The 23,706-nt window shown below is 47.3% G+C and overlaps 1 protein-coding gene across 3 annotated transcripts in view; it reads left to right on the top strand.

The window, feature by feature from the left end:
* Nucleotides 1-2,973: 2,973 nt before the first annotated feature.
* Nucleotides 2,974-23,706, top strand: part of SLC4A11 (solute carrier family 4 member 11) — a 128,066-nt gene continuing 107,333 nt past the window's right edge. Inside the window, exon 1 of one of the 3 annotated variants that reach the window (XM_039368366.1) lies at nucleotides 2,974-3,148. In XM_039368366.1, coding sequence (XP_039224300.1) covers nucleotides 3,109-3,148 — 40 coding nt within the window. In that variant the 5' untranslated portion in view covers nucleotides 2,974-3,108. Of the gene's footprint in view, nucleotides 3,149-20,970; nucleotides 21,222-23,706 lie in introns of those variants that run through there. The other 2 variants (XM_039368365.1, XM_039368367.1) reach the window with 2 other exon arrangements.

Genomic DNA, 23,706 nt, shown 5'->3' with positions numbered 1-23,706 from the left:
GTAACATCATCAGTGTTATTGAGTGTGGATTATGCCCCATTTGTATATAATAGCTTGTCCTGCTAGTGGTGTATGTGTGTGTGGTTTTCTCTTTGTTTAGGGAACCACCTAATTAGGGAATAGCTTGATCAAGGAACTTTAAATTTGGAATGCTTGGGTGTTCTCTAAATGGGTTTTTTGCAGGCGTTTCATGACCCAGCTTGGTAACATCATCAGTGCTACAAAGGAATGGGGTTTGCAGAGAAGAGGAGGAGGAGGAGGAGGAGGAGGAGGAGGAGGAGGAGGAGGAGGAAGATGACTTTGGGGCCCTTGATGCTGTCTCAGCTTGTTGGTTTTTTTGCAGACGTTTCATGACCCAGCTAGGTAACATCATCAGTGTCAGAAGGGAGTGGGGTTTGTGAGGAAGAGAAGGAGGAGGAGAACTCTTAGTTCTTGGTGCTCTCTGAACTTGGTTTTCTTGCAGACGTTTCACCACCCACGTTTGTGAATCAAATCCATCTTTCCCCTCTTGGTTTTGCTTGTCAGGACAGGGCAACCGTCATAAACACAAGTCAGTTGCCAAGCGTCCATATTCCGACCACGTGACCGTGGGGCTACCGCGACGGTTGTTAAGTATGAGGATGTGCACAACTCACTTTTTTCAGGGCCCGTGTCATTTTGAACGGTCGGTAAACAAACGGTCGTAAACCGAGGACCATCTGTGGTTAAAAACAAACTCTCCGAAGAAGCCAGCAAACCCCTATTAAGCTGCTGCCCAAAAGAAAAAAAAAATGGGGGGGGGATACGGAGGCGTGTGTGAAATCCCCGGAATTGTGTTGAAATCCAAGGAGACTTGACATTTTCCTGTTCTCACTGACACACACCTCCAGGAAGGAGAGATGCTCGCCAATGTAAGTACAGCCTGAAAAAAAAAAAAAAAAAAAGGCATATTGGAAACCTTGATTTCAACTCTTGACCTACATTCAGTAAGGTTGCATGTTGCAATGGAAACACTGGTTTTGCAAAACCCAAGTTGAGAAGGATGTGTGTGTGTGTGTGTGTGTGTGTGTGTGCACGTGCGCGCGCAATTTATAGATACGGGTGGCACTAATTGACCCCAGCCCTCTGAGGAAATCTCAGCCCTGGGCCCCTTGATGGGCTGTTAAAGCTTCAGTTGCATCCCAACTGACAATCAGCATACAGAACGACAGGGTAGGAAGGGGCCTTGGAGGTCATCTAGTCCAACCCCCTGCTCGAGCTGGAAACTCTATTCCAGAGCCCAGTGAGGCCACACTTGGAATACCGCAGCCAATTTGGGTCACCCTATCACAAAAAAGATGTTGAGAGTTTGGAAAAAAAATCAGAGAAGAGCAACTAAGATGATCCAAGGCCTGGAGACCAAAACATACGAAGAACGGCTGCTGGATTTGGGTCTGGCTAGTCTAAACAAAAGAAGAAATAGGGGAGACACGAGAGCAGCCTTCCAGTATTTGGGGGGCTGCCACAAAGAAGAGGGGGTCACGTTATTCTCCAGAGCACCAGAGGGAAGGATGAGAAACAATGGCTGGAAACTGATCAAAGAGAGAAGCAACCTGGAATTAAGGAGAAACTTCCCGACATTGAGGACGATTAACCAGTGGAACAGCTTGCCACCAGAAATCGTGGGAGGTTTTAAGAAGAAACCAAGCAGTCACTTGTCTGAGATGGTATAGGTCCTCCTGCTTGAGGGGGGGGGGCTGGACTAGAAGACCTCCTAGGTCCCTTCCAGCTCTATTCTTATTCCATTCCATTCAATGGTCCTCCAATCTCTCTTTAAAAGCCTCCAGCAAGGCATATTAACATTTCCCCTAAATTAGAAAACACAGTCAAATACGAACGTTAAAAAGATCTCTATTCAGATACCGACGTCTCTCTAGGCCGTTTTAACCACTGAAGCGCACCGTCATCCTGGACTTACGACAGTTCATTTAGTGACCGCGTTCAAAGTTAACAACACCACAGGAGGGAAAAAAGCAACTTACAACCGTTTTTCACACTTAACGACAGTGGCAGCATTCCCACCTGCTCAAAATTCAGATGCTTGGCAACAGACTCATCTTTATGACGGTTCCAGTGTCCCGGAGGGTGTGTGTGTGTTTGTGTGTGTCACAGGAGCAAAAAAACTCGACTTACGACTGTTTTTCACAGAACGACCATCCCACCTGGTCAAAATTTAGACGCTTGGCAAACAACTCATCTTTATGACGGTTCCAGTGTCCCGGAGGGGTGTGTGTGTTTGTGTGTGCCACAGGATCAAAAAAACTCGACTTACGACTGTTTTTCACAGAACAACCATCCCACCTGGTCAAAATTCAGACGCTTGGCAACTGACTCATCTTTATGACGGTTCCAGTGTCCCGGAGGGAGGTGTGTGTGTGTTTGCGTGTGTTTGCCACAGGAGCAAAAAGCCCCAACTTACAACTGTTTTTCACACAATGTCCGTCGCAGCATCCCACCTGCTCAAAATTCAGCCTCTTGGCAACCGACTCATCTTTATGACGGTTCCAGTGTCCCGGAGGTGTGTGTGTGTGGGTGTGTGTGTGTCCCCGTGATCCCCTTTTGCGACCGTCTGACAAAGCCAAGCAAACGGGGACAGCCAGATTCTCGCTTAACGACCGGTGTGACTCAGCGGAACAAATGCAACGATTCATTTAACAGCCGCGGCAGGAAAAGTCGCCAAAGGGGGGGGGCAAGCTCCCTTAGCGAAGGTTTCAGTCAGCCCCTGCGGTCCTAACTCGAGGACTCCTTGCATACGGTCCCCCCCCCACCCGCCCACTTCGGCTCGCCAAGCCAGCCGCGCCCTCCCGCAGCCGAGGCCATTGCAGAGGCGCCCGCGGCTTCTGCAAGCGGCGCCCGCAGCAAAAGGTTCGCGCGGCAGGAGCGGCGCCCGCAGCTCGCCCGCCCGCCCGGCCGGGGTGGGGGACCCTCCGGCGCGGCGAGGAGCGCGCTAGGACCGGCGCGGGCGTCCCGGAGGAGGTGTGTCGCTCGGGCCGCCGCCGCCGCCGCCCGGCCCCTTCCCCGCCCGGCTCGGCACTTCGGGCTGCTCGGCTCCTGGCGACGGAGCGAGCGGGCGAGCCGCTGCCCGGGGCGATGGCAGCGGCCAGGCGCGTCTTCCACCTCCAGCCATGCGGTAAGCGGGGCAGGGCCGGGCAGGGCGGCGGGGCAGGAGGTCCTCTCGCCCGGGGCAAAGGCGGAAAGGTGGCCCGCCGGACGCCTTTTGCTAAAGGCTTGCAACTCCCGAGGCTCCTTTTGCGTTTTGGTCCCCCTCGTCTTCCTCCTCCTTCTGCTCCTGCTGCTTCTTTCTTCTCCTCTTCCTCCTGCTACCTCGCCTTCCTCCTCCTCCTCCTCCTCCTGGTTCTTCTACTACCTCTAATTCCTCTTCCCCCTAGTCCTCCTACTTACTACCTCTTAATTCCTCCTCCTCTTACTCCTAGTCCTTCTCTTTCCTCCTCCCTCCTTCTGCTGCTCCTGGTTCTTTCTTCTCCTCTTCCTCCTGGTCCTTCTACTACCTCTAATTCCTCTTCCTCCTCCTTCCACTTACTACCTCTTAATTCCTCCTCTTCTTACCCTTAGTCCTTCTTCCTCTTCCTCCCTCCTTCTGCTCCTGCTGCTTCTTTCTTCTCCTCTTCCTCCTGCTACCTCGCCTTCCTCCTCCTCCTGGTCCTTCTACTACCTCTAATTCCTCTTCCTCCTCCTCCTCCTTCCACTTACTACCTCCTAATTCCTCGTCCTCTTACCCCTAGTCCTTCTCCTTCCTCTTCTCCTTCTTACTACCTCTTAATTCCTCCTCCTCTTAGCCCTAGTCCTTTTGCTTCCTCTTCCTCTCCTCCTTCTCCTGGCCCTTCTACCTCTATTTCCTCTTCCTCCTAATCCTTCTCCTTCCTCCTCCTCCTTCTCCTGGTCCTTCTACTTACTACCTCTTAATTCCTCTTCCTCCTAGTCCTTCTCCTTCCTCCTCCTCCTCCTGGTCCTTCTACTACCTCTACTTCCTCCTCCCCTCCCCCCTAGTCCTTTTGCTTCCTCTTCCTCCTCCTCTCCTCCTGGCCCTTCTACTACTTCTGATTCCTTCTCCTGGTTCTTCTGCTACCTCTTCATTCCTTCTCCTCCTGCTCCTTTTGCTATCTCTTCCTTCTCTCCCTCTTCCTCCAGGTTCTTTTGCTTCCTCTTTTTTCTCCTCCTCCTCTTCCTCCCCTTCCCCCTCCCTCACCGACCCTTCCCCGCCACCCCAACCTGGCTCGGGGGGAGGGGGCTCCCTTCTTCGCGCCGCGCTCTCAAGTTTGCAAGCCAAGCGCGCGCGCGCCAGCCCGGGTTGCAACCGGGAACTGCTCCGCCAAAGCCTCGCCAAAGTATAGCGTGCGTGTGTGTGTGTGTGTGTGTGTGTGTGGTGGGGGGTTGTCTTTTCCCCTCGGGGTGCAAAAGAGGAGCGGGGAGAAGCCACTTTCTCGTAGAGAACCCCTCTGGCGTTTGCAGCTCCCCCCTCCCAGGACCCGTTGCGCTTGAATTCGCGTTTGTGTGTGAGTGTGTGTGTGTTTGTGTTGTTGTGATGCTCGAGGATGCCCGGCCACATCCTGCCTGCTGTTCGCGGCTCGGGTGTGTGTGTGTGTGTGTGTGTGTGTGTGTTTAAAAGGGCTTTCACTGCTTGGAAACCAAAGCCTCCTTTTGCAAAAAAACTGCACGCTTCGGGTTTCTTCGCGCGTTGCGCAACGCCGGGTTGATTTGCTCTGCCTGTGTGTGTGTTTGTGTGTTTCCGAGTGGTTTTTCTCGCACTTCCTCAACATGCTTGTTTTGCTGGGAGGTGGTTGGGTTGGGGTTGCCTCTTCCGCCCCCCCCCTCTTTTCCTTCCCACTGTCTTAGAAGCAGAAAAGAAATAGAAAAGTGCAACAAACAATCTGGAAGGGAAGCGGGCCCGTGCTGAGCCCTTATTGAAAAGTGCAATTCTTTCTGCTTCTCTCCTGGCCTTTTGCTCTTGATTTTCCTCCGGAGCAAAAGCAGAGCTAGCCAGTGCAGCAATACCACAAAAGCCACGTTTTCAGTATAATAGTAATAATAGTAATAATATTAATAATATTAATAATAGTAATAGTAATAATAATAATAATAATAATAATAATAATAATAATAATAATAATAATAATAATAATAATAATAATAATGTTGGAAGGGACCTTGGAGGTCATCTAGTCCAACCCCCTGCTCAGGCAGGAAACCCTATACCAGGGGTAGGCAACCTTGGCTCTTTTATGACTGGTGGACTTCAACTCCCAGAATTCCTGAGCCAGCCATGCTGAGGGGAAAGGGAGAGGTTTCCAAGCTGAGCCAGGCTGGCTCAGGAATTCTGGGAGTTGAAGTCCCCGAGTCATGAGGGGGCCATAGTTCCCCCATGCTGGCTCAGGAATTCTGGGAGCTGAAGTCCTCGAGTCATGAGGGGGCCATAGTTCCCCCATACTGGCTCAGGAATTCTGGGAGTTGAAGTCCCCAAGTCATAAAAGAGCCAAGGTTGCCTACCCCTGCCCTATACCATTTCAGACAAATGGCTGTCCAGTCTCTTAATAACTTCCAGTGTTGGAGCATTTACCACTTCTGGGGGGAGGTTGTTCCACTGGTTAATTGTTTTAACGGTAAGGAAGTTTCTCCTTAGTTCTCTGTTGCTTCTCTCCTTGATAGTTTCCATCCCTTGCTTCTTGTCCGGCTTTCAGGCGCTTTGGAGAACAGCTTGACTCCCTCTTCTTTGGGGCAGCCCCTGAGATACTGGAAGATTGCTATCCTGTCTTCCCTCGTCCTTCTCCTCATTAAACTAGACATACCCAGTTCTAGCAACCGTTCTTCGTATGTTTTAGCCTCCAGTCCCCTAATCATCTTTGTTGCTCTTCTCTGCACTCTTTCTAGAGTCTCAGCATCTTTTTTACATCGTGGTGACCAAAACTGGATGCCGTATTCCAAGTGTGGCCTTACCAAGTGGTATTAAAGTGGTATTACAAAGCCCATCTGCTGTGGCTCTCATTCTGGAGCAAAAGCAGAAAGCCCCTTGCAGTGAAATGCTTCCCAGTGTGTTTTATTCTGATGTTTTCCTCCGGAGCAAAAGCCAGAGTAGTTTTCTTCCAGCAAAGACTTCCTTGTGGCTTTATTCTGGCTTTCCTCTTGAGGGTCACAGAGGATGGGCTTTGTAATACTTGAAACCTGTAGTAACTGCTTGCAGTGGCTAACTCACCGGGGTTTCCTTGGATTTTAAATCTGCTTTTTCACTGGCGTTGCTCATGATTTCCCCTAAGCCTTTAACCTTCAAGAAAAACCCAGGTGAGTTAGCCAGTGCAGCTGTACTACAAAAGCCATGTTTCCAGTATTACAAAACCGATCCTCTGCGGCTCTCATTCTGGAACAAAAGCAGAAAGTTCCTTGCAGTGAAGGCTTCCCGGTGTGTTTTATTCTGATTTTTTTCCCCCTCCAGACCAAAAGCAGAGATGTTTTCTTCCCAGTGACAAACCTTAACAGGATAATAACAGATATAACAAAAACCTAGTGGGGAAAATCTCCAGGATTGGAATATGCAATCCATTGAAAATCTTTGCGGGAGCTGAGTGTGTTTATTGGGAAAGACGCTGAATTCCTGTGTAAATGGGATCTGCTCCTCTTTTTTTTTTCCTTCTCCACTTTTTAATCTGGTTTAATAGGATTAGCCATATTGGTGGAAATGCAGTATCGCTTAGATCAGTGGTTCTCAACCTGTGGGTTGGGACCCCATTTGGGGTCGAATGACCATTTCACGGGGGTCGCCAAACAACGCAGTCCGCCATTTTTTCCCCCTTTTCCTTAGCTGTGCTACTCCCTTTTATTCTATTGGCTTTTGAAAGCCAATAGAATAGACTCTCTTGAATAGAATTCTATTGGCTTTCCAAAGCCAGTAGGAATTGTCCAGGCTTTCTCTGCCCTGCTGAGCCCGCCAAAAGTCCCAGTCTGCAAACGGTGCTGCACCAGTTGAGTAGTCCTCGACTTACAACCGGTTGAGTAGTCCTCGACTTACGACCGGTGGGGGGGGTCGCGGCATTAAAAAGATTGAGAACCACTGGCTTAGATATTACTTAGAGATTAAGTGGTTAAGGTGCTGGCCTAAAAACCAGGAGACGGTGAGTTCTAGTTCTGCCTTAGGCATGAAAAGCTGCTGAGTGAGTTTGTGCCAATCAGCCGCAGGTGGTGAGTTCTAGTCCTGCCTTAGGCGTGAAAGCCAGTTGGGTGATTTTGGGCGAATCGCCAGGAGATGGTGAGTTCTAGTCCTGCCTTAGGCATGAAAACTGGCTGGGTGATTATGGGCCAATCACCAGGAGGCGGTGAATTCTAGTTCTGCCTTAGGCATAAAAGCCGGCCGGTTGACTTTGTGCCAATCAGCAGATGGTGAGTTCTAGTTATGCCTTAGGCATGAAAGCCAGTTGGGTGACTTTGGGCCAATCACTAGGAGAATGGTGAGTTCTAGTTCTCCCTTAGGCATAAAAGCCGGCTGGGTGACTTTGGGCCAATCACCAGAAGACGGTGAGTTCTAGTCTTGCCTTAGTGACAGAAGCCGGTGGGGTGACCTTGGGCCAGTCACTCAATCTCAGCTCCATCCACCTCATAAGGTTGTTGTTAATGGGGGAAAAAGAAGAAAAAAATAGGTGTTCTTCACCGCCTGGAGTTATTGGTAAAATAATAAAATTGGGAGAAAACTCACTTAACAATGGCCTCATTTAGCAACACAAATTTTCCGCCCACTGGTGATTGTATGTTGAGGACCACCTGTGCTAGACAGAGTAAGGTGTAGTTATCAGTAATTGACTGGGAAGAAGGAAAATGAAGGCAAAGCCACTTTTCCCTAACCTAGTGCCGTTCGGAGGTGATTAGCTTCAATTCTCCCAGAATTCTCAGCCGTTGGCTAGGAATCCTGGGAGTTCTGTCCCGAGCAGCGTCTACTGGGATGGCCTTCAGATAATGTGGACTTCAGTTCCCAGGAACCTTCTGAACTGGTCTTGGTAGCAGAGGAATTTTGAGACAGGATTGTACGGGGAGCCTTTTTTTAGCACCCAAAGTTGGTGGAGACAATTAGTTCTCTTAGGGGCTCTGGGAAGTAAGGGAAGGAAGGCAGGAAGGAGGATCGAAGGAAGACAGGGAAGAAAGGAAGGAAGGGAAGGGAAAGGAGGATCGAAGGAAGACAGGGAAGAAAGGAAGGAAGGGAAAAGAAGGAGGAAGGAAGGAAGATTGAAGGAAGACAGGGAAGAAAGGAAGGAAGGGAAAAGGGGGAAGGAAGGAAGACGGAAGAAAGGGAAAAGGGAAGGAGGAAGGAAGGAAAAGATCGAAGGAAGAAAGAAAAAGAAGGAAAGCAGGAAGGAAGATCGAAGGAAGACAGACAAGAAAGGAAGGAAGGGAAAAGGGAAGGAAGGAAGGGAAGAAAGGAAGATTGAAGAAAGGAAGGAAGGGAAAAGGGAAGGAAGGAAGACAGGAAGGAAGATCGAAGGAAGACAGGGAAGAAAGGAAGGAAGGGAAAAGGGAAGGAAGGAAGATCGAAGAAAGACGGAAGAAAGGAAGGAAGGGAAAAGGGGGAAGGAAGGCAGGAAGAAAGGAAGATTGAAGGAAGACAGGGAAGAAAGGAAGGAAGGGAAAAGGAGGAAGGAAGGGAGACGGAAGAAAGGAAAAGCAGGCAGGAAGGAAGATCGAAGGAAGACGGAAGAAAGGGAAAAGGGAAGGAGGAAGGAAGAAAACTAGGAAGGAAGGAAGATCAAAGGAAGACAGGGAAGAAAGAAAGGAAGGAAGGGAAAAAGGAGGAAGGAGGGAAGACAGGAGAAAGGGAAAAGGGAAGGAGGAAAGAAGGAAGGAAAAGATCGAAGGAAGAAAGGAAAAGAAGGAAGGAAGGAAGATCGAAGGAAGACAGACAAGGAAGGAAGGAAGGGAAAAGGGAAGGAAGGAAGATCGAAGGAAGACAGGGAAGAAGAAGGAAGGAAGGAAAAAGGGAAGGAAGGAAGGAAGAAAACTAGGAAGGAAGGAAAATCGAAGGAAGAAAGGGAAGGAAGGAAGGAAGGGAAAAGGAGGAAGGAAGGAAGACGGAAGAAAGGGAAAAGGGAAGGAGGAAGAAAGGAAGGAAAAGATCGAAGGAAGAAAGGAAAAGAAGGAAGGCAGGAAGGAAGATCGAAGGAAGACAGACAAGAAAGGAAGGAAGGGAAAAGGGAAGGAGGAAAGAAGAAAACTAGGAAGGAAGGAAGATTGAAGGAAGAAAGGGAAGGATGGAAGAAAACTAGGAAGGAAGATTGTATGAGAGGGAAGGGAAAAAGAGAGGGAGGAAGATAGGAAGAAAAAGGAAGGAAAAAAATGAATACACATAGTCCTTGACTTACAACCATTCATTTAGTGACAGCTTGAAATTACAATGGCACTGAAAAAAAGTGACTTATGTCTGTTTTTCACACTTAGGACCGTTGCAACCTCCCCATGGTCATCTGATCAAAATATGGACACTTGGCAACTTCCTTCCTTCCTTCCTTCCTTCCTTCCTTCCTTCCTTCCTTCCTTCCCCTCCCTTCCCTCTCTTCCTTCCTCCCCTCCCTCCCCTCCCATACAGGCTTCTTTCCTTCCTTCCTTCCTTCCTTCCTTCCTTCCTTCCTTCCTTCCTTCCTTCCTTCCTTCCTTCCTCCCCCCTTTCCCTCTTCTCTCACACAACCTTCCTCCTTCCCTTCCCTTCCCTCCCCCCCTCCCCTTTCCATGACCCAACATTCCTCCCTTTCTCCTCCTCCTCTTTTCTTTTGGAAGAAAGACTCATTTTATTTCTGAAAATGCCCTTAAATTCAGGCTTCTCTTTTAGTAGGTGCTACAAAGTACAATACACTAGATAATGGGTGTCACTCACCCGGGCCCACTATATCGTTTGCAATGAATAGGCAATCATTAGTGAAGTTGTGATGGAGGAATCTTTTCCTGTAATTATGCAGAAGGAAGAATGGATTCATCTTTCTTTTCTCTACCCTCTACCCCGTTTTACAATAACAAAAAAAAACCCCACCTCTTCTTTGGGGCAGCCCCTGAGATACTGGAAAACTACTATCTTGTCCCCCCTCGTCCTTCTCTTCTTTAGACTAGACCAGGGGCAGCAAACCTTGGCTCTTTTATGACTCATAGACTTCAACTCCCAGAATTCCTGAGCCAGCCTGGCTCAGCTTGGAAACCTCTCCCTTTCCTCTCAGCGTGGCTGGCTCAGGAATTCTGGGAGTTGAAGTCCCTGAGTCATAAAAGAGCCAAGGTTGCCTACCTCTGGCCTTGGCCTAGGCCACTTTATGACTCGTGGACTTCAACTCCCAGAATTCCTGAGCCAGCATGGCTCAGCTTGGACACCTCTCCCTTTCCCCTCAGCATGGCTGGCTCAGGAATTCTGAGAGTTGAAGTCCACCAGTCATAAAAGAGCCAAGGTTGCCTACCTCTGGCCTACGCTTAGGCTGCTTTCTGACTCTGTGGACTTCCAACTCCCAGAATTCCTGAGACCAGGCAGGCGCTGAGGGGAAAGGGAGAGGTTTCCAAGCTGAACCAGGCTGGCTCAGGAATTCTGGGAGTTGAAGTCCACTAGTCATAAAGCAGCCTAGGCCAGAGGTAGGCAACCTTGGGCCTTTTATGACTCGTGGACTTCCAACTCCCAGAGTTCCTGAGCCAGCATGGCTCAGCTTGGAAACCTGTCCCTTTCCCCTCAGCGTGGCTGGCTCAGGAATTCTGGGAATTGAAGTCCACCAGTCCTAAAAGAGCCAAGGTTGTCTACCCCTGGCCTAGAGCTACCCAATTCCAGCAACTTTTCCTTATATGTTTTAGCCTCCAGTCCCCTAATCATCTTTGTTGCTCTTCTCTGTACTCTTTCTAGAGTCTCAACATCTTTTTTACATCGTGGTGACCCAAATTGGATGCCATATTCCAAGTGTGGCCTTACCAAGGCCTTGTAAAGTGGTATTAACCGTTCACCTGATCTTGATTCTATCCCTCTGTCAATGCAGCCTAGCACCGTGTTGGCTTTTTTGGCAGCTGCCGCACACGGCTGGCTCCTATTTAAGGGATCGTCTTAAATATGATGTGGAAGCCAGAGTCACTTAACGTCCGTCTTGCTAACGTAACAACCGCAGCGATTCGCTTAGCGACTGCTGCAAAGAAGGTTGTAAAACAGGCCGCAAAACTCACTTAACAACTGTCCTGCTTAGCAATAGAAAGTTGGGCCACAATCACGGTCGTTAAGCCAAGGACCGCCTGTATTTATTTTGGATAAAAAACTTGTTAGTGCCAGAACCGCATTGGGGATGCGCATGATGGACGGAGAAAGGCAAGGGATGGTCTGCTGGTAAAAGGTTGGGTTGCCTCTGTGGGTGTGGGTGTGTGTGTGTGTGTAAGAGAAGTGTACCTTCTAATTATAGGCATTGCCAAGGTGTGGCTCTAACATAGTTGAATGGCTGCACCCGTTACCTCATTTGTTTGCAAACACTACGTTTCTAAGGGCCTCAGTTTTCCAGACTGGGAAATGGGTCTAAAGCAGAGGTCTCCCAACCTTTTGGGGCACCAGGAACCGGTTCTGTGGAGAGAGGTTTTTCCGCAGACCGGAGAGTACGTGGTTTTGTGTGCTGCCTGTATCCCACGGATGGGGCTTTGCTTGTTTGTGTGGACCGTGGGGATGCTGCAACGGTCGTATGAAAAGGTGCTTTTTTTCAGTGACGTAACATCAAACGGTCACTAAATGAGTTGTTGTAAGTTGAGGACTACCTATGATATGTGATTGTGGGATGCTGCAGTGGTCATAAATGCAGGCTGGTTGTCGAACACCCAAACTGATCGTGTGTGTGGGGGGGGGGGAGAACATTGGAAGTTTAAATCCATGTTATAAATCCCTTTTTGGGGGGGTCCGTCATAAGTTCAAACTTTGTTAAACGATTAGTCATAAGTCGAGGACCACCTTTAAAGAGGTTTTTTTTTTAAAAGAATAAAAATAAAGATATGAGCCAGATGCCAAACGTCTCAATTGTGATCACGTGACCGTTGGGATGCTGCAAATGGTCGTCAGTGTGGGAAAAAAAAAAAACAGTCCTAAATCCCTTTTTTTAAAATGCCTTGTAGCTTTGCACTGTCACTAAACGCATGCTTGTATGTTGAGGACTTAGCCGTAGCAAGCTTTGGAAATAATCTGGCCGGAACAGAAGTGGGAGGGGGGTCCCTTGAGGTCATGTGGATGGTCTTGGAAGACTGGTCTTTGAAATTTGTGTCGGTCGCCACCTCCCCCCCCTTTTTTTTTTAAAAAAAAAAACTGTCTAGGCTGCCTCTCGGCTGGATGAAAGGAAGCTAAAGGGATTTAAATGGGAAAAGATCAAAGGATCCGCTTTGATCTTTGATGGGGGATCCTCCTCCCCTGGTATTTGTCATCCCCCCCCCCATCTCCGCTCATGTGCTCTAAATGACATTAGGAAGGCAGCCGAGGAGCTACTTTTAAGCCTTAAGAGATATTTGCAAAGGATGCAAGCATCCCAGCTTTGCAAATTGATTCCAGCCATTGGGGGGGGGGATTTCAGATGAAACGTTAAACCCTAATTTGTAAGAAACTGTTGAAAAAAAACCCAACAAGCCAGGCTTCTTAGGAAACGAAGGTAGTAGTCCTCAGGTGACAATGGTTTGTGCAAGGACCGTTCAAGGTTACAGCAGCCCTGAAAATCATCATCATCATCAAAGTAGCAACAATGGTGCATTGGAAGACCTGCAAGAAATATCATTTGCCTGTAAGCAAATGGTGGGATCATAAAATAGAGAAAGTCATAGAAAATGATAAAATTAAACTGCTGTGGGACTTCAGAATTCAAACAGATAAGCATCTGCCACATAACACCCCGGACTTCACAATTGTTGGTAAGAAAGACAAAAAAGTCTGGATAGTGGACGTGGCAGTGCCTGGAGACAGCAGAATAGAGGAGAAAGAACTGGAGAAGATCACAAAATACAAAGACCTACAAATAGAAATAGAAAGACTGTGGCAAAGGCAAGCAAGGGTAGCACCAATAGTCATAGGCCCCTAGGGTGCAATCCCAAAACAACTGGAGCACCACTTGAACACCATTGGCATTGACAAATTCTCCATTAGTCAATTGCAAAAGGCGGCCTTACTAGGAACTGCTTTCATCCTGCGACGAGATCTGTAACACCATCAATTCAAACATCCACATCTGCCTATCCCAGGTTCTTGGTAAGGACTTGATAGGTAGACAAAAAAGCCAACTCCAGTCTGAACATTTGGCTGACTGTGTGATGACTAATAATAATAATAATAGTAATAATAATATCTAGGATGCTGGCAGCAACCTGTGTCAACCATCAGCGCCAGTCAATTTGAATGTTCAGTTGACTGAGGTTCATGTCTAATGAATAATAATAATAATAATAATGACTCGATAGGTAGACAAAATGCCAAATCCAGTCTGAACATCTGGCTGACTGTGCGATGATCCAAAATAATAATAATAATAATAATAAAGTTGGAAGAGACCTTAGAGGTCATCGAGTCCAACCCCCTGCTCAGTCAGGAAACCCTATACCATTTCAGAAAAAAATGGCTGTCCAGTCTCTTCTTAAAAACCTCCAGTGTTGGAGCATTCACGGCTTCTGGAGGCAGGTTGTTCCACTGGTTAATTGTTCTCACTGTCAGAAAATTTCTTTTCAGTTCTAGGTTGCTTCTCTCCTTGATGAGTTTCCATCCGTGACCTAGATCCATTTTTCACACAACAACCGTTGCTTCATCCCCCTGGTCACCTGGACAAAATTCGGAGGGCTTGGCAACGGGCTCTTACAGGAAGTCCTCAACTTACGACCACCGCTGAGCCTCCGATTTCCGTTGCTAAGCGAGACAGTCAAGGGAGGTTTTTTCCCCTCCGTTTTACGACTTCCCTGGCCACAGTCCTTAAGGGAATCGTTAAGGGAGTAATGCTGTTGTTAAGCTAATCTGGCTTCCTCCGTGCCTTTGTCAGAACACAACAGACGGGGTTCACGTGACCCCGGGGCCCTGCAACTGTCGCAAATACTGGTGAGTTGCCGAGTGTCTGAATTTGGATCACGGGATCATGGGGGAATGCTCCAGCGGTCGTTAAGCATGAAAAATGGATCGGCAAGTCTCTTTTTCTTGGTGCCGTTGTAACTCACACAGCAACTGTCTTGCTTAGCGACAGCAATTTTGGGCTCCGTTGTGGTCGTAAGTCGAGGACTCCCTGCAAATTGGGAGAGCTTTCTGTTTGGTGACGATGATCAGCTCCGTTTGGGTTTTTTTTTCAACCAGCTTCCACCAAATTGCTTTTTTTTTTTTTTTTTGGCCCAAACAGATTCTCTCCTTTTGCATCTTCTTCATCATACACACACCCCCCGCACACACACCCCCACACACGGGAGACACAGAGGCATACACACGGTGTGCATAAGTTGTTGTTAGGAAACCTATGGGCTGGGGACAAAGACGCAGTTGGTTTCCAAGAGCCCCAAAGGGATAGGATGGGTCTGGCAACACGTTCGCAGCCTTCTGCAGCCTGGCCCCCTTGGAGCAGGTGAGGATCGCAGAAGGGCGCCAGGTTGCAGAAGGCTGCCTTGAGGGTCAGGGGTAGGAATTAGCCAGTTTGAACGACCAGGTGGCAGCACAGAGCTGTTAACATATATATACATGTTTCGATGAAGTCTCATTCGTCATCTTCAGGCTGGTGTTTTCGGCTTCGTGCTTCTAGGAGCAATGTGTGATCGTAGCTGTTTCTTCCTTTTAAGGGCCAGTAGGGGTTAAAAGGAAGAAACAACTATGATCACACATTGCTCCTAGAAGCACGAAGCCGAAAACACCAGCCTGAAGATGCCGAATGAGACTTTGTCGAAACGTCTCCAAGACACTTCCAATTTGACGCGGGAGAAAACCCGAATAACCAAAGACCTACATACAAACACCCAGGAAAACCTCAGAAAACAAATATATATATATATATATATATATATTTACGATTTACAAACACTGGAAAAGGGGGAGGTGGGTGGTAATACACATGTAGGCAAAGGATGCAAGGACAAACTAATTGATTTTGTAGGTGAGGCAAGGATTGGTCAGCCGGGACCTATCACGAGGTCCAGGAGCCGAGCGCAAACGCGATTACACCTATAAGTAAGTTCTCTCATCGACCTGTTTATACCCTGACGATGATGGCAGTTATAGGCCATCGAAAGCTTGGTTTTATTTATTAAAACTTTATTGTTTATATTTCCTGGTGATCACTCTTTGTCTTTTAATATGTACATACCCAGGAATCATTCTTCTATTTTTAGTGTTGTTTTTAGGAGATCAGTGTTTTAGTATACCTTTTTATAAATGAATATACCTGGGACTCAGTTTTCAGAATAATTGCAGAGATAGAGATAGATAGATAGATTAGATTAGATTAGATTGATTACATAGGTAGACTAGATAGATAGATTAGATTAGTGATTCTCAACCTTTCTAATGCCGTGACCCCATAATACAGTTCCCCATGTTGTGGTGACCCCCAAGTGGGTGTGGCCACCAATAAGAGGGAGTAGGACAGCTAGGGAAAAAGGAAAAAAATGGCGGACAGCATGGTTTGGTGACCCCCGTGAAATGGTCATTCGACCCCAAATGGGGTCCCGACCCACAGGTTGAGAACCACTGGATTAGATAGATGATAGGTAGACAGACAGACAGACAGACAGATAGATTTCAGAAGTGATAGATAGATAGATTTCAGAAGTGGAGGCAAAGCTAAGGGCCCTGGATTATGGTTTGTAGCACCTTGGGATCAAAATTGAGACACTTGGCAACTGACTCATATTTGTGACGGTCGCTGTGTTCCGGAGTCACGTGATCCTCTTTTGCATCTGGGAATGGTTTGGAGGGGGGGATGCATGTTTAAAAGTGCTTTAATAATAATAATGAAGTTGGAAGGGACCTTGGAGGTCATCTAGTCCAACCCCCTGCTCAGGCAGGAAACCCTATAGACCCAGGTGGGCCTGCCTAAGATTGAGGTGGATCTTAAGTTAGGTCAACATGTTGGGTCACCGGATCTTCTAAACACAATAACCATCGCCTCACCGGCTGGTTTTACAATTGACCACATTGTCCTCTCAACAGCGTCCTTATTCTGCGTATCTGGAGGATGGTCCCCAGGGAGAAAAAAACTCCAGCTTGTTACAGAATTAAAATAATGTTATCTCGAATGCCTTCCTGCTTTGAGCGGGGAGGTCTTCTCAAGAGCTTGTCTAGACATCTTCCACCCACCTCAAGTTGCTTGTCTGCTAGGCACAGTAGGTTTAATTAAGCCTCGGAGGAAGACGTAACGACTTTGCTCAATTAAGCTTCTGCATTGGTTATTTGCTTTTCATTTCTCACAAGAGCAAGGATCTGAAACGCTGATTTCCCCCCCCCCCCCCAAATCCGAAGTTCCAGCTTGAGCTGAGCATGCAGTTTTCGAGGTTGAGCCTTGCAAATCAGTCTTGAAAATCCGTTTTGTCTTTGGTTCCTGGTTTACAGCCCTGGTTGAACAGAGTCGGGATTTAAACATTGCCCTTTTTTAAAAATTGGCACTTTTTAAGATTGGCACTGCCACAAAGAAGAGGGGGGTCAAGCTATTCTCCAAAGCCCCTGAAGGCAGGACGAGAAGCAACGGATGGAAACTCACAAAAGAAAGAAGCAACCTGGAACTAAGGAGAAACTTCCTGACAGTGAGAACAATTAACCGGTGGAACAACCTGCCTCCAGAAACGGTGAATGCTCCAACACTGGAAGTTTTTAAGAAGAGACTGGACAGCCCTTTGTCCAAAATGATATAGGGTTTCCTGCCTAATCGGGGGGTTGGACTAGATGACCTCCAAGGTCCCTTCCAAATACTACTACTACTACTACTACTATTACTACTACTACTACTACTTCTTCTTTATCATTATCATCATTATTATCATCATTATCTTCTTCTTCTTCTTCTTCTTCTTCTTCTTCTTCTTCTTCTTCTTCTTCTTCTTCTTCTTCATTATCATTATCATCTTTAATTCATTAAAAATGAACCTCAGTCAAATTGGCTGGCGCTGATGGTTGACACGGGTTGCTACCAGCATCCTAGGTGTCAACCAGGTATCTCCTTAAAATATAAGATATTCTGAGTAGCGCAGTTTTTTGTAACATTGCTGGAGTTATTGTAGGAAGGTGCAGTTTCTTGATGTATTTTGCAAAGTTTTTGGACATAGTTCCCAGTGCCCCGATGACAATGGGTACCACCGTTACATGTTTCATCCATAATTGCGCAGTTTCGATGGGCAGGTCGCGATATTTCGTCATTTTTTTCCAGTTCTTTTTCTTCGACTCTAGCATCTCCTGGTACAGCGATATCAATCAGCTGTACACTTCGGTTCTCTACAACTGCTGTATCCGGCGTGTTGTGTTCCAAATGGCGATCTGTCTGTATTCGAAAGTCCCACAAGATCTTCACCCTCTCATTCTCAACCACTTTTTCCACCCTGTGTTCCCACGACTTTTCGGGCACAGGCAAAGTCGTATTTTTTACACAATGCCCAGTGGATTAATTTAGCAACTCGGTCATGTTTACATTTGTAATCAGTTTGCGCGATTTTGCTGCACTCACAAATAATAATAATAATTATTATTATTTAATTATTAATTATTTAATAATTATTCATAATTATTATGAATTATCGCACAGTCAGCCAGATGTTTAGACTGGATTTGGCATTTTGTCTACCTATCGAGTCCTTACCCAGGACCTGGGATAGGCAGATAATATATTATTATTATTATTATTGTTATGGATCATCGCACAGTCAGCCAGATGTTCAGACTGGATTTGGCATTTTGTCTACCTATCGAGTCCTTACCCAGGACCTGGGATAGGCAGATGTGGATTATTATTATTATTATTTGCAAACTTTCAAGTCGCTTAAGAGTGAAATGAGTCTGTGATTTAAACTAAAAGAAGAAGCATGATAGCAGTGTTCCAATATCTCAGGGGCTGCCCCAAAGAAGAGGGAGTCAAGCTATGCTCCAAAGCGCCTGAGGGCAGGACAAGAAGCAACAGATGGAAATTAATCAAGGAGAGAAGCAACGTAGAACTAAGGAGAAACTTCCTGACAGTGAGAACAATTAACCAGTGGAACAACCTGCCTCCAGAAGCTGTGAATGCTCCAACACTGGAAGTTTTTAAGAAGAGACTGGACAGCCATTTGTCCGAAATGGTCTAGGGTTTCCTGCCTGAGCAGGGGGTTGGACTCGATGACCTCCAAGGTCCCTTCCAACTTTATTATTATTATTATAACTCCCCTCTTGGGAGTTTAGTTCCCAAGCCAGGTTTTATTTTCAAGCCACGTTGCAATGCCTGTCACTTTTAATGATGGCTTGTCTAGCCAGGTTTGCAACGGTGGAAGGAGTGTGGTGGGACTGGGTTTGCGGGCTGCACCAAGCTGCAAATCTGGGTTGTTTTGGGGCTGGTGTGAGAAGCGAATCCCTCCCACCCCCGTTGCACTTTGCAAACTGCGGTTTATGGCTTAGCTTGTGGGGCAAAGGGAGCGAATGGTGGTTTATTTAATCGTTCAAACGTGGTTAACAAGTCACGGCGTGCTACTGCGGCTGATGCGTGCGTGCGTGTGAAAAGGCCCGGAGCGTGAACCAAGTTAGAAATGGGGCACTTGACTTAGAAACCCCAAAGGGGGGTTTTTTTGGACAGGGGGGGGGTGTGTGTTTCAATTTTTTCTTTCCTGCAAAGCTGAGAAATTTGTCCAGTAGGAATTGGCAGAGATTAAGCACTTCCTCAAAAGGCGCAAAGTGCCGTGATCCAACCCAGGTCCGTAGAAGTCAACCTTTGGGTCCCCCAGTGGTCCTCTGGATGCTTTGGTGGGAGGGGGGGTCCCAAGCCTCAGGGCGAGCACCCCCTCTCCTCTAGCTTCCCAACCCTCCGTTTTTAAAGTCAAATCTTGCATTATTCCACCAGAATATCACGGTTTAAGGCAGTGTTTCTCAACCTTGACCGTTTTAAGGCATGTGGACTTCAACTCCCAGAATTCCACAGCCAGCGTTGCTGGCTGTGGAATTCTGGGAGTGGAAGTCCACATGCCTTAAAACGGTCAAGGTTGAGAAACACTGGTTTAAGGTGAAATAGCACCAGCAGCCCCTCTGCCCGTTGTCAAACCCCCCCCCCACTGCTGCCGTGGTTACAACCACCGTGGAGGGTGGGTGAGAAAGCCGGCCTGGCGGGTATCCTGGTGCAGGGTTCGAGGCTGCAGGGAAGACACATGCCTGGCGCTGCCCAGACGTCCTGAAAACCGAGCGTCTGCAGCTTTCATCCGCTGAGATGGCATTGGAGGACCGGCAAGGCTTTGCGTTGCTCCGGGGAATTCTGCTGACTTAGGACAGTGTTTCCCAAACTTGACAATTTTAAGGCATGTGGACTTCAACTCCCAGAATTCCACAGCCAGCGTTGCTGGCTGTGGAATTCTGGGAGTTGAAGTCCACATGCCTTAAAATTGTCAAGTTTGGGAAACACTGACTTAGGAGAAGCCCCAGTGCTGGGTCACTTTAATGGGGTTTCCTGCCTTCTCCTTCCCATCCTCTCCCTCTTTATTCACCAGCCGGAGTGAAAGGGGTAGTAGAGACGGCGCAGCTCACCCCTTCCTTCCTTCCTTCCTTCCTTCCTTCCTTCCTTCCTTCCTTCCTTCCTTCCTTCCTCTCTCTCTCCTCCCCTCCCATCTCTTCTTTCTTCCTCTGAACTTCCCTGCTTCCCTCCCTTCCCTTCCTTCAGTCCCTTTCTCTCTTTCTCCTTCTCTCTCTCCACTCATCCATCTCTTCTCCCTTCTTCCCCTGATCCTTCCTCCTTCCCTCCCTGCCTCCCTCTCTTCTCTCTTCCTGCTGTCCCTGATCGATCTTTCCTCCCTCTGACCTTCCCTTCCCTCCTTCATTCCCTTTCTTTCCTTCCTTCAGTCCTGTCCCTTTCCCTCTCTCTCTCTCTCTCCTTCTCTCCCTCCACTCATCCATCTCTTCTCCCTTCTTCCCCTGATCCTTCCTTCCTTCCTTCCTCCCCTCCCTCCCTCCATCTCTTCTCTCTTCCTGCTTTCCCTGATCAATCTGTCTTCCCTCTGACCTTCCCTTCCCTCCTTCATTCCGTTTCTTTCCTTCCTTCCTTCAGTCCTGTCCCTTTCTCTCTCTCTCCTTCTCTCCCTCTCTCCCTCCACTCATCCATCTCTTCTCTCTGCTTTCCCTGATCCATCCATCTATCCTTCCTTCCCTCCCTCCCTCTCTTCTCTCTACGCATCCATCTCTTCTTTCTTCCATCTTCCCTTGCTCCATCCATCCTCCCATCCTCTCTTTCTTCTCTCTCCCTTTCTCTCTCTTTCCTCCCTCTCTTTCCACTCATCCATTTCTTCTCTTCTTCTCTGATCTTTCCTCCCTCCCTCCCTCTCTTCTTTCTTTCTCTCACTTTCCCTCCCCTCTTTCCTCCACTATCTCTCCTTCCATCCTCTTCTCTCTCTCTCCCTCCACCCATCCCTCTCTTCTCCCTTCTTCCCCTCTCTCCCTCCACCCATCCCTCTCTTCTCCCTTCTTCCCCTCTCTCCCTCCACCCATCCCTCTCTTCTCCCTTCTTCCCCTCTCTCCCTCCACCCATCCTTCTATCCACCCATCCGGAGAGAAAGCTAAGGAGAAGGGGGTGGATGGACGCCCAAGGCAGCAGAGTCCCAGGGAGCGATCCTACCGAACCACAAAATATCTTATTTATTTTTTTTTTCTGGGAATTTAGTCCTCACCTCCCCCTTCCCCTCCTGCTTTTCCACCTCTGCGTTCCCCAGCTTTTCCTGCCCACCCACCCCCCCTTATTCCCCCACCCCCCATTTCTCTCCCCACCTGGGATTGACAGCGTCCGCCTCTGTGCAACCCGGTGCCTCTGCCCACCCATTTTTTCCAGCTCGCCAATTGCAAGTGAGCAACGGAGAAGGATGCCTTGGCCGGGCGACTATTAATATGGAAGGCCACGGCCAGGACCAGGAGCTCCGTCTTCTGCCTGGCTTGCTCACCCACCTGAGTGTGCAAGGCCGCCCGAGTGTGCCAACCAGGCTGGAGTGGGGTTTTTGGGGTGCTTGGAAGGAGAGACCAAACACGGGCACCGTCGTCGTCTTGCATTGCATCCATCATCTCTAAAGTTGCAGCGTAGGTAAGCTTTGCCACCAGCCCCTCCGCCGCTGCTTTCCAGCAGCAGTGATCATCGGAGTACTTTTTAATAATTTAATCCAAAAGTAAGCTGATATTGTGAGGGTTTTTTTTTTGTTGTTGTTGTTTTTTCTTCTCTCCACCCCGCCGGCTTTGAGAAGCATTTTCCTTTGCTTTGGAAGCAGAAAGTGCATTTGCAAATGTGTTCTTACCGGCAGCCGCGGATAGAGGAATAAAAATAATATTTAGCAGGGCCTCCAGAGTTTGTGTTGGGAAGGTAAAAGAGACCCAGAGCTGTTTTTGTGGGTGTGCTGTACTGTGCATGTGGCTGTGCGTACCTCCTGAACAGCGAGGCACACAATTCTTCACGGCGGTTGGTGCGGCTGGCACCGTAGGAAAGGGGGCCAAAAAAAATCTAGTTATTGATGAATTGATTATCAATTTTTGTGTTCTGGCTGGAGTCAGCTCTTGTTTTAACCTGGATAAAGCAATGGGGGGTGGTGGTAAGGGGTGTTTTAAGAAAAGTATATAAAGTAATAAATTATTTTATGAAATTTCTATGAGTCACCTCGTAAGGGGAGACTTCCAGGCAACATAGAGACTTAATTAAATAAATAAAATAAGAAAGGATGAACAAAGTGAAGTCAACTGGGATTTTTGGAGAAAAAACAGAAAGAGATCTTAAACCTCAGCCCTTGATTTCCATAGCAAATAGAATTCCTGGATTCTTTAGCATAATTCCAGTTTCATTCCTGAGAATTTGTTTTTATTTGGGAATAAAGTGTGTGTGTGTGTGTGTGTGTGTGGATTTGCATGTTTCTAATAATGCTGGATTATTTTTTTTTAAAAAATATTTGTTGCATCACCCACTTGTCTGCTGGAGATGAAGAAATAGACAGTTCCTTGGCTGGTCCCCCACACCATTTGCTGAATTGTATTAGGAATATAAATTTGGAAATAATTTAATATCCCTACCGCCAGTTAGAAAACACAGTGAGAATAATGTCCAAATAATTGAGTTGGGCTAGAGAAGGTCTGCGGGAAGATGGATATTTCTCCGATTCCAGTGAGTGAAACCATTTTATTTCTATTTATTGCCCTGCTTCTTGGTTTATTTAAACTCGTTAGCTAAGTAATTATTGAGAGCTGCTCATGTTTTTAGTCGCAAGCCGGCTGAATCTCCCCAATTAAAATAGGAAAAAGGTTAGATCAAGTTTCCTTTTGCCCGGCTTTGGAATTTCAAAAATGTAAATAAAGTACAATTCGCTGGATTTTTTTTCCCTTCTCCCTTCTCCTCGGCCAAGTTGTGTTTTATAAATAAGGATGAATTAAGGGAATTTATAAACTGGGATTTGGGGAAGACCGAAAGATATCTTTCCTTTGAGTCCAGGGTTGCTTTTAAACTACGGCCCTGAGTTTTGTGTTTATTGATTTAAAATGCATATGTAGCCTGTTTACTGCCAAAGGAGAATCTGATATATAAATTGGAAGACGTTTGGGGCAGGATCCATCTACTTCCGGCGCTGGAGATGGCTTTCTGTGGTTTGAGGAATGCTGTTGAGGCAGTTTTGCACCATTTAAGATTGAAGGGAGCTTGACGGATTAATGCTATTATGCATCTATCAGAATATGTGGGGAAGACGGCTCAAATATGATTTCCACCCAGCCGAAATGGCATTCTGCTGCCTAATCCTTCTTTATTTCTCTGTCAAGTCAGTTGGGAATTCTTCCCATTTCAGAGGCGGAAGACTGAGGCCCACGGCTTGAGGTTGCCAGTCTGATTTTAAAAACAATCGCTTCGCCCTTTCCTCTGTGACTTACATACAGGGTGTTGTGCTGTAGATGAAAATATCTGCTAAAAATTTTAAGAACGGGATCATGAGGACTAGAAGCATTCTGGAAAGCAAGTCTCAGACGACCGTTATAGGAAATGGTGCTATTTAAAATAACGATGTGATTTTATGTTAAGATCTGCAGGGTAGACTCACTAGCTGCACGCCAAGGGGGCTGTTAAGGGCATTGCATAGAAAGATGTAGAAAAGGTTTAGTAATAGTAGTAAAGTTGGAGGTCATCTAGTCCAACCCGCTGCTCAGGCAGGAAACCCTACACCATTTCGGACAAATGGCTGTCCAGTCTCTTCTTAAAAACTTCCAATGTTGGAGCATTTACTGCTTCTGGACGCAGGCTGTTCCACTGATTAATTGTTCTCACTGTCAGGAAGTTTCTCCTTAGTTCTAGGTTGTTTCTCTCCTTGATTAGTTTCCACCCGTTGCTTCTTGTCCTGCCTTCAGGTGCTTTGGAAAATAGCTTGATTCCCTCTTCTTTATGGCAGCCCCTGAGGTATTGGAATACTGCTATCCTGTCCCCCCTTGTCCTTCTCTTCGTTAAACTAGACATACCCAATTCTAGCAACCATACCCAATTCTAGCAATTTAATCTAACCCTGGGTGGGTTCACAGAGTACAGCAAACCACGATGCTGGAAACTT

Source organism: Crotalus tigris, unplaced genomic scaffold (assembly GCF_016545835.1).
Source record: "Crotalus tigris isolate CLP2741 ecotype Arizona unplaced genomic scaffold, ASM1654583v1 scf7180000020772.1195989, whole genome shotgun sequence".
Taxonomy (NCBI): domain Eukaryota; kingdom Metazoa; phylum Chordata; class Lepidosauria; order Squamata; family Viperidae; genus Crotalus; species Crotalus tigris.
This window is presented reverse-complemented; position numbering and strand designations above follow the sequence as displayed.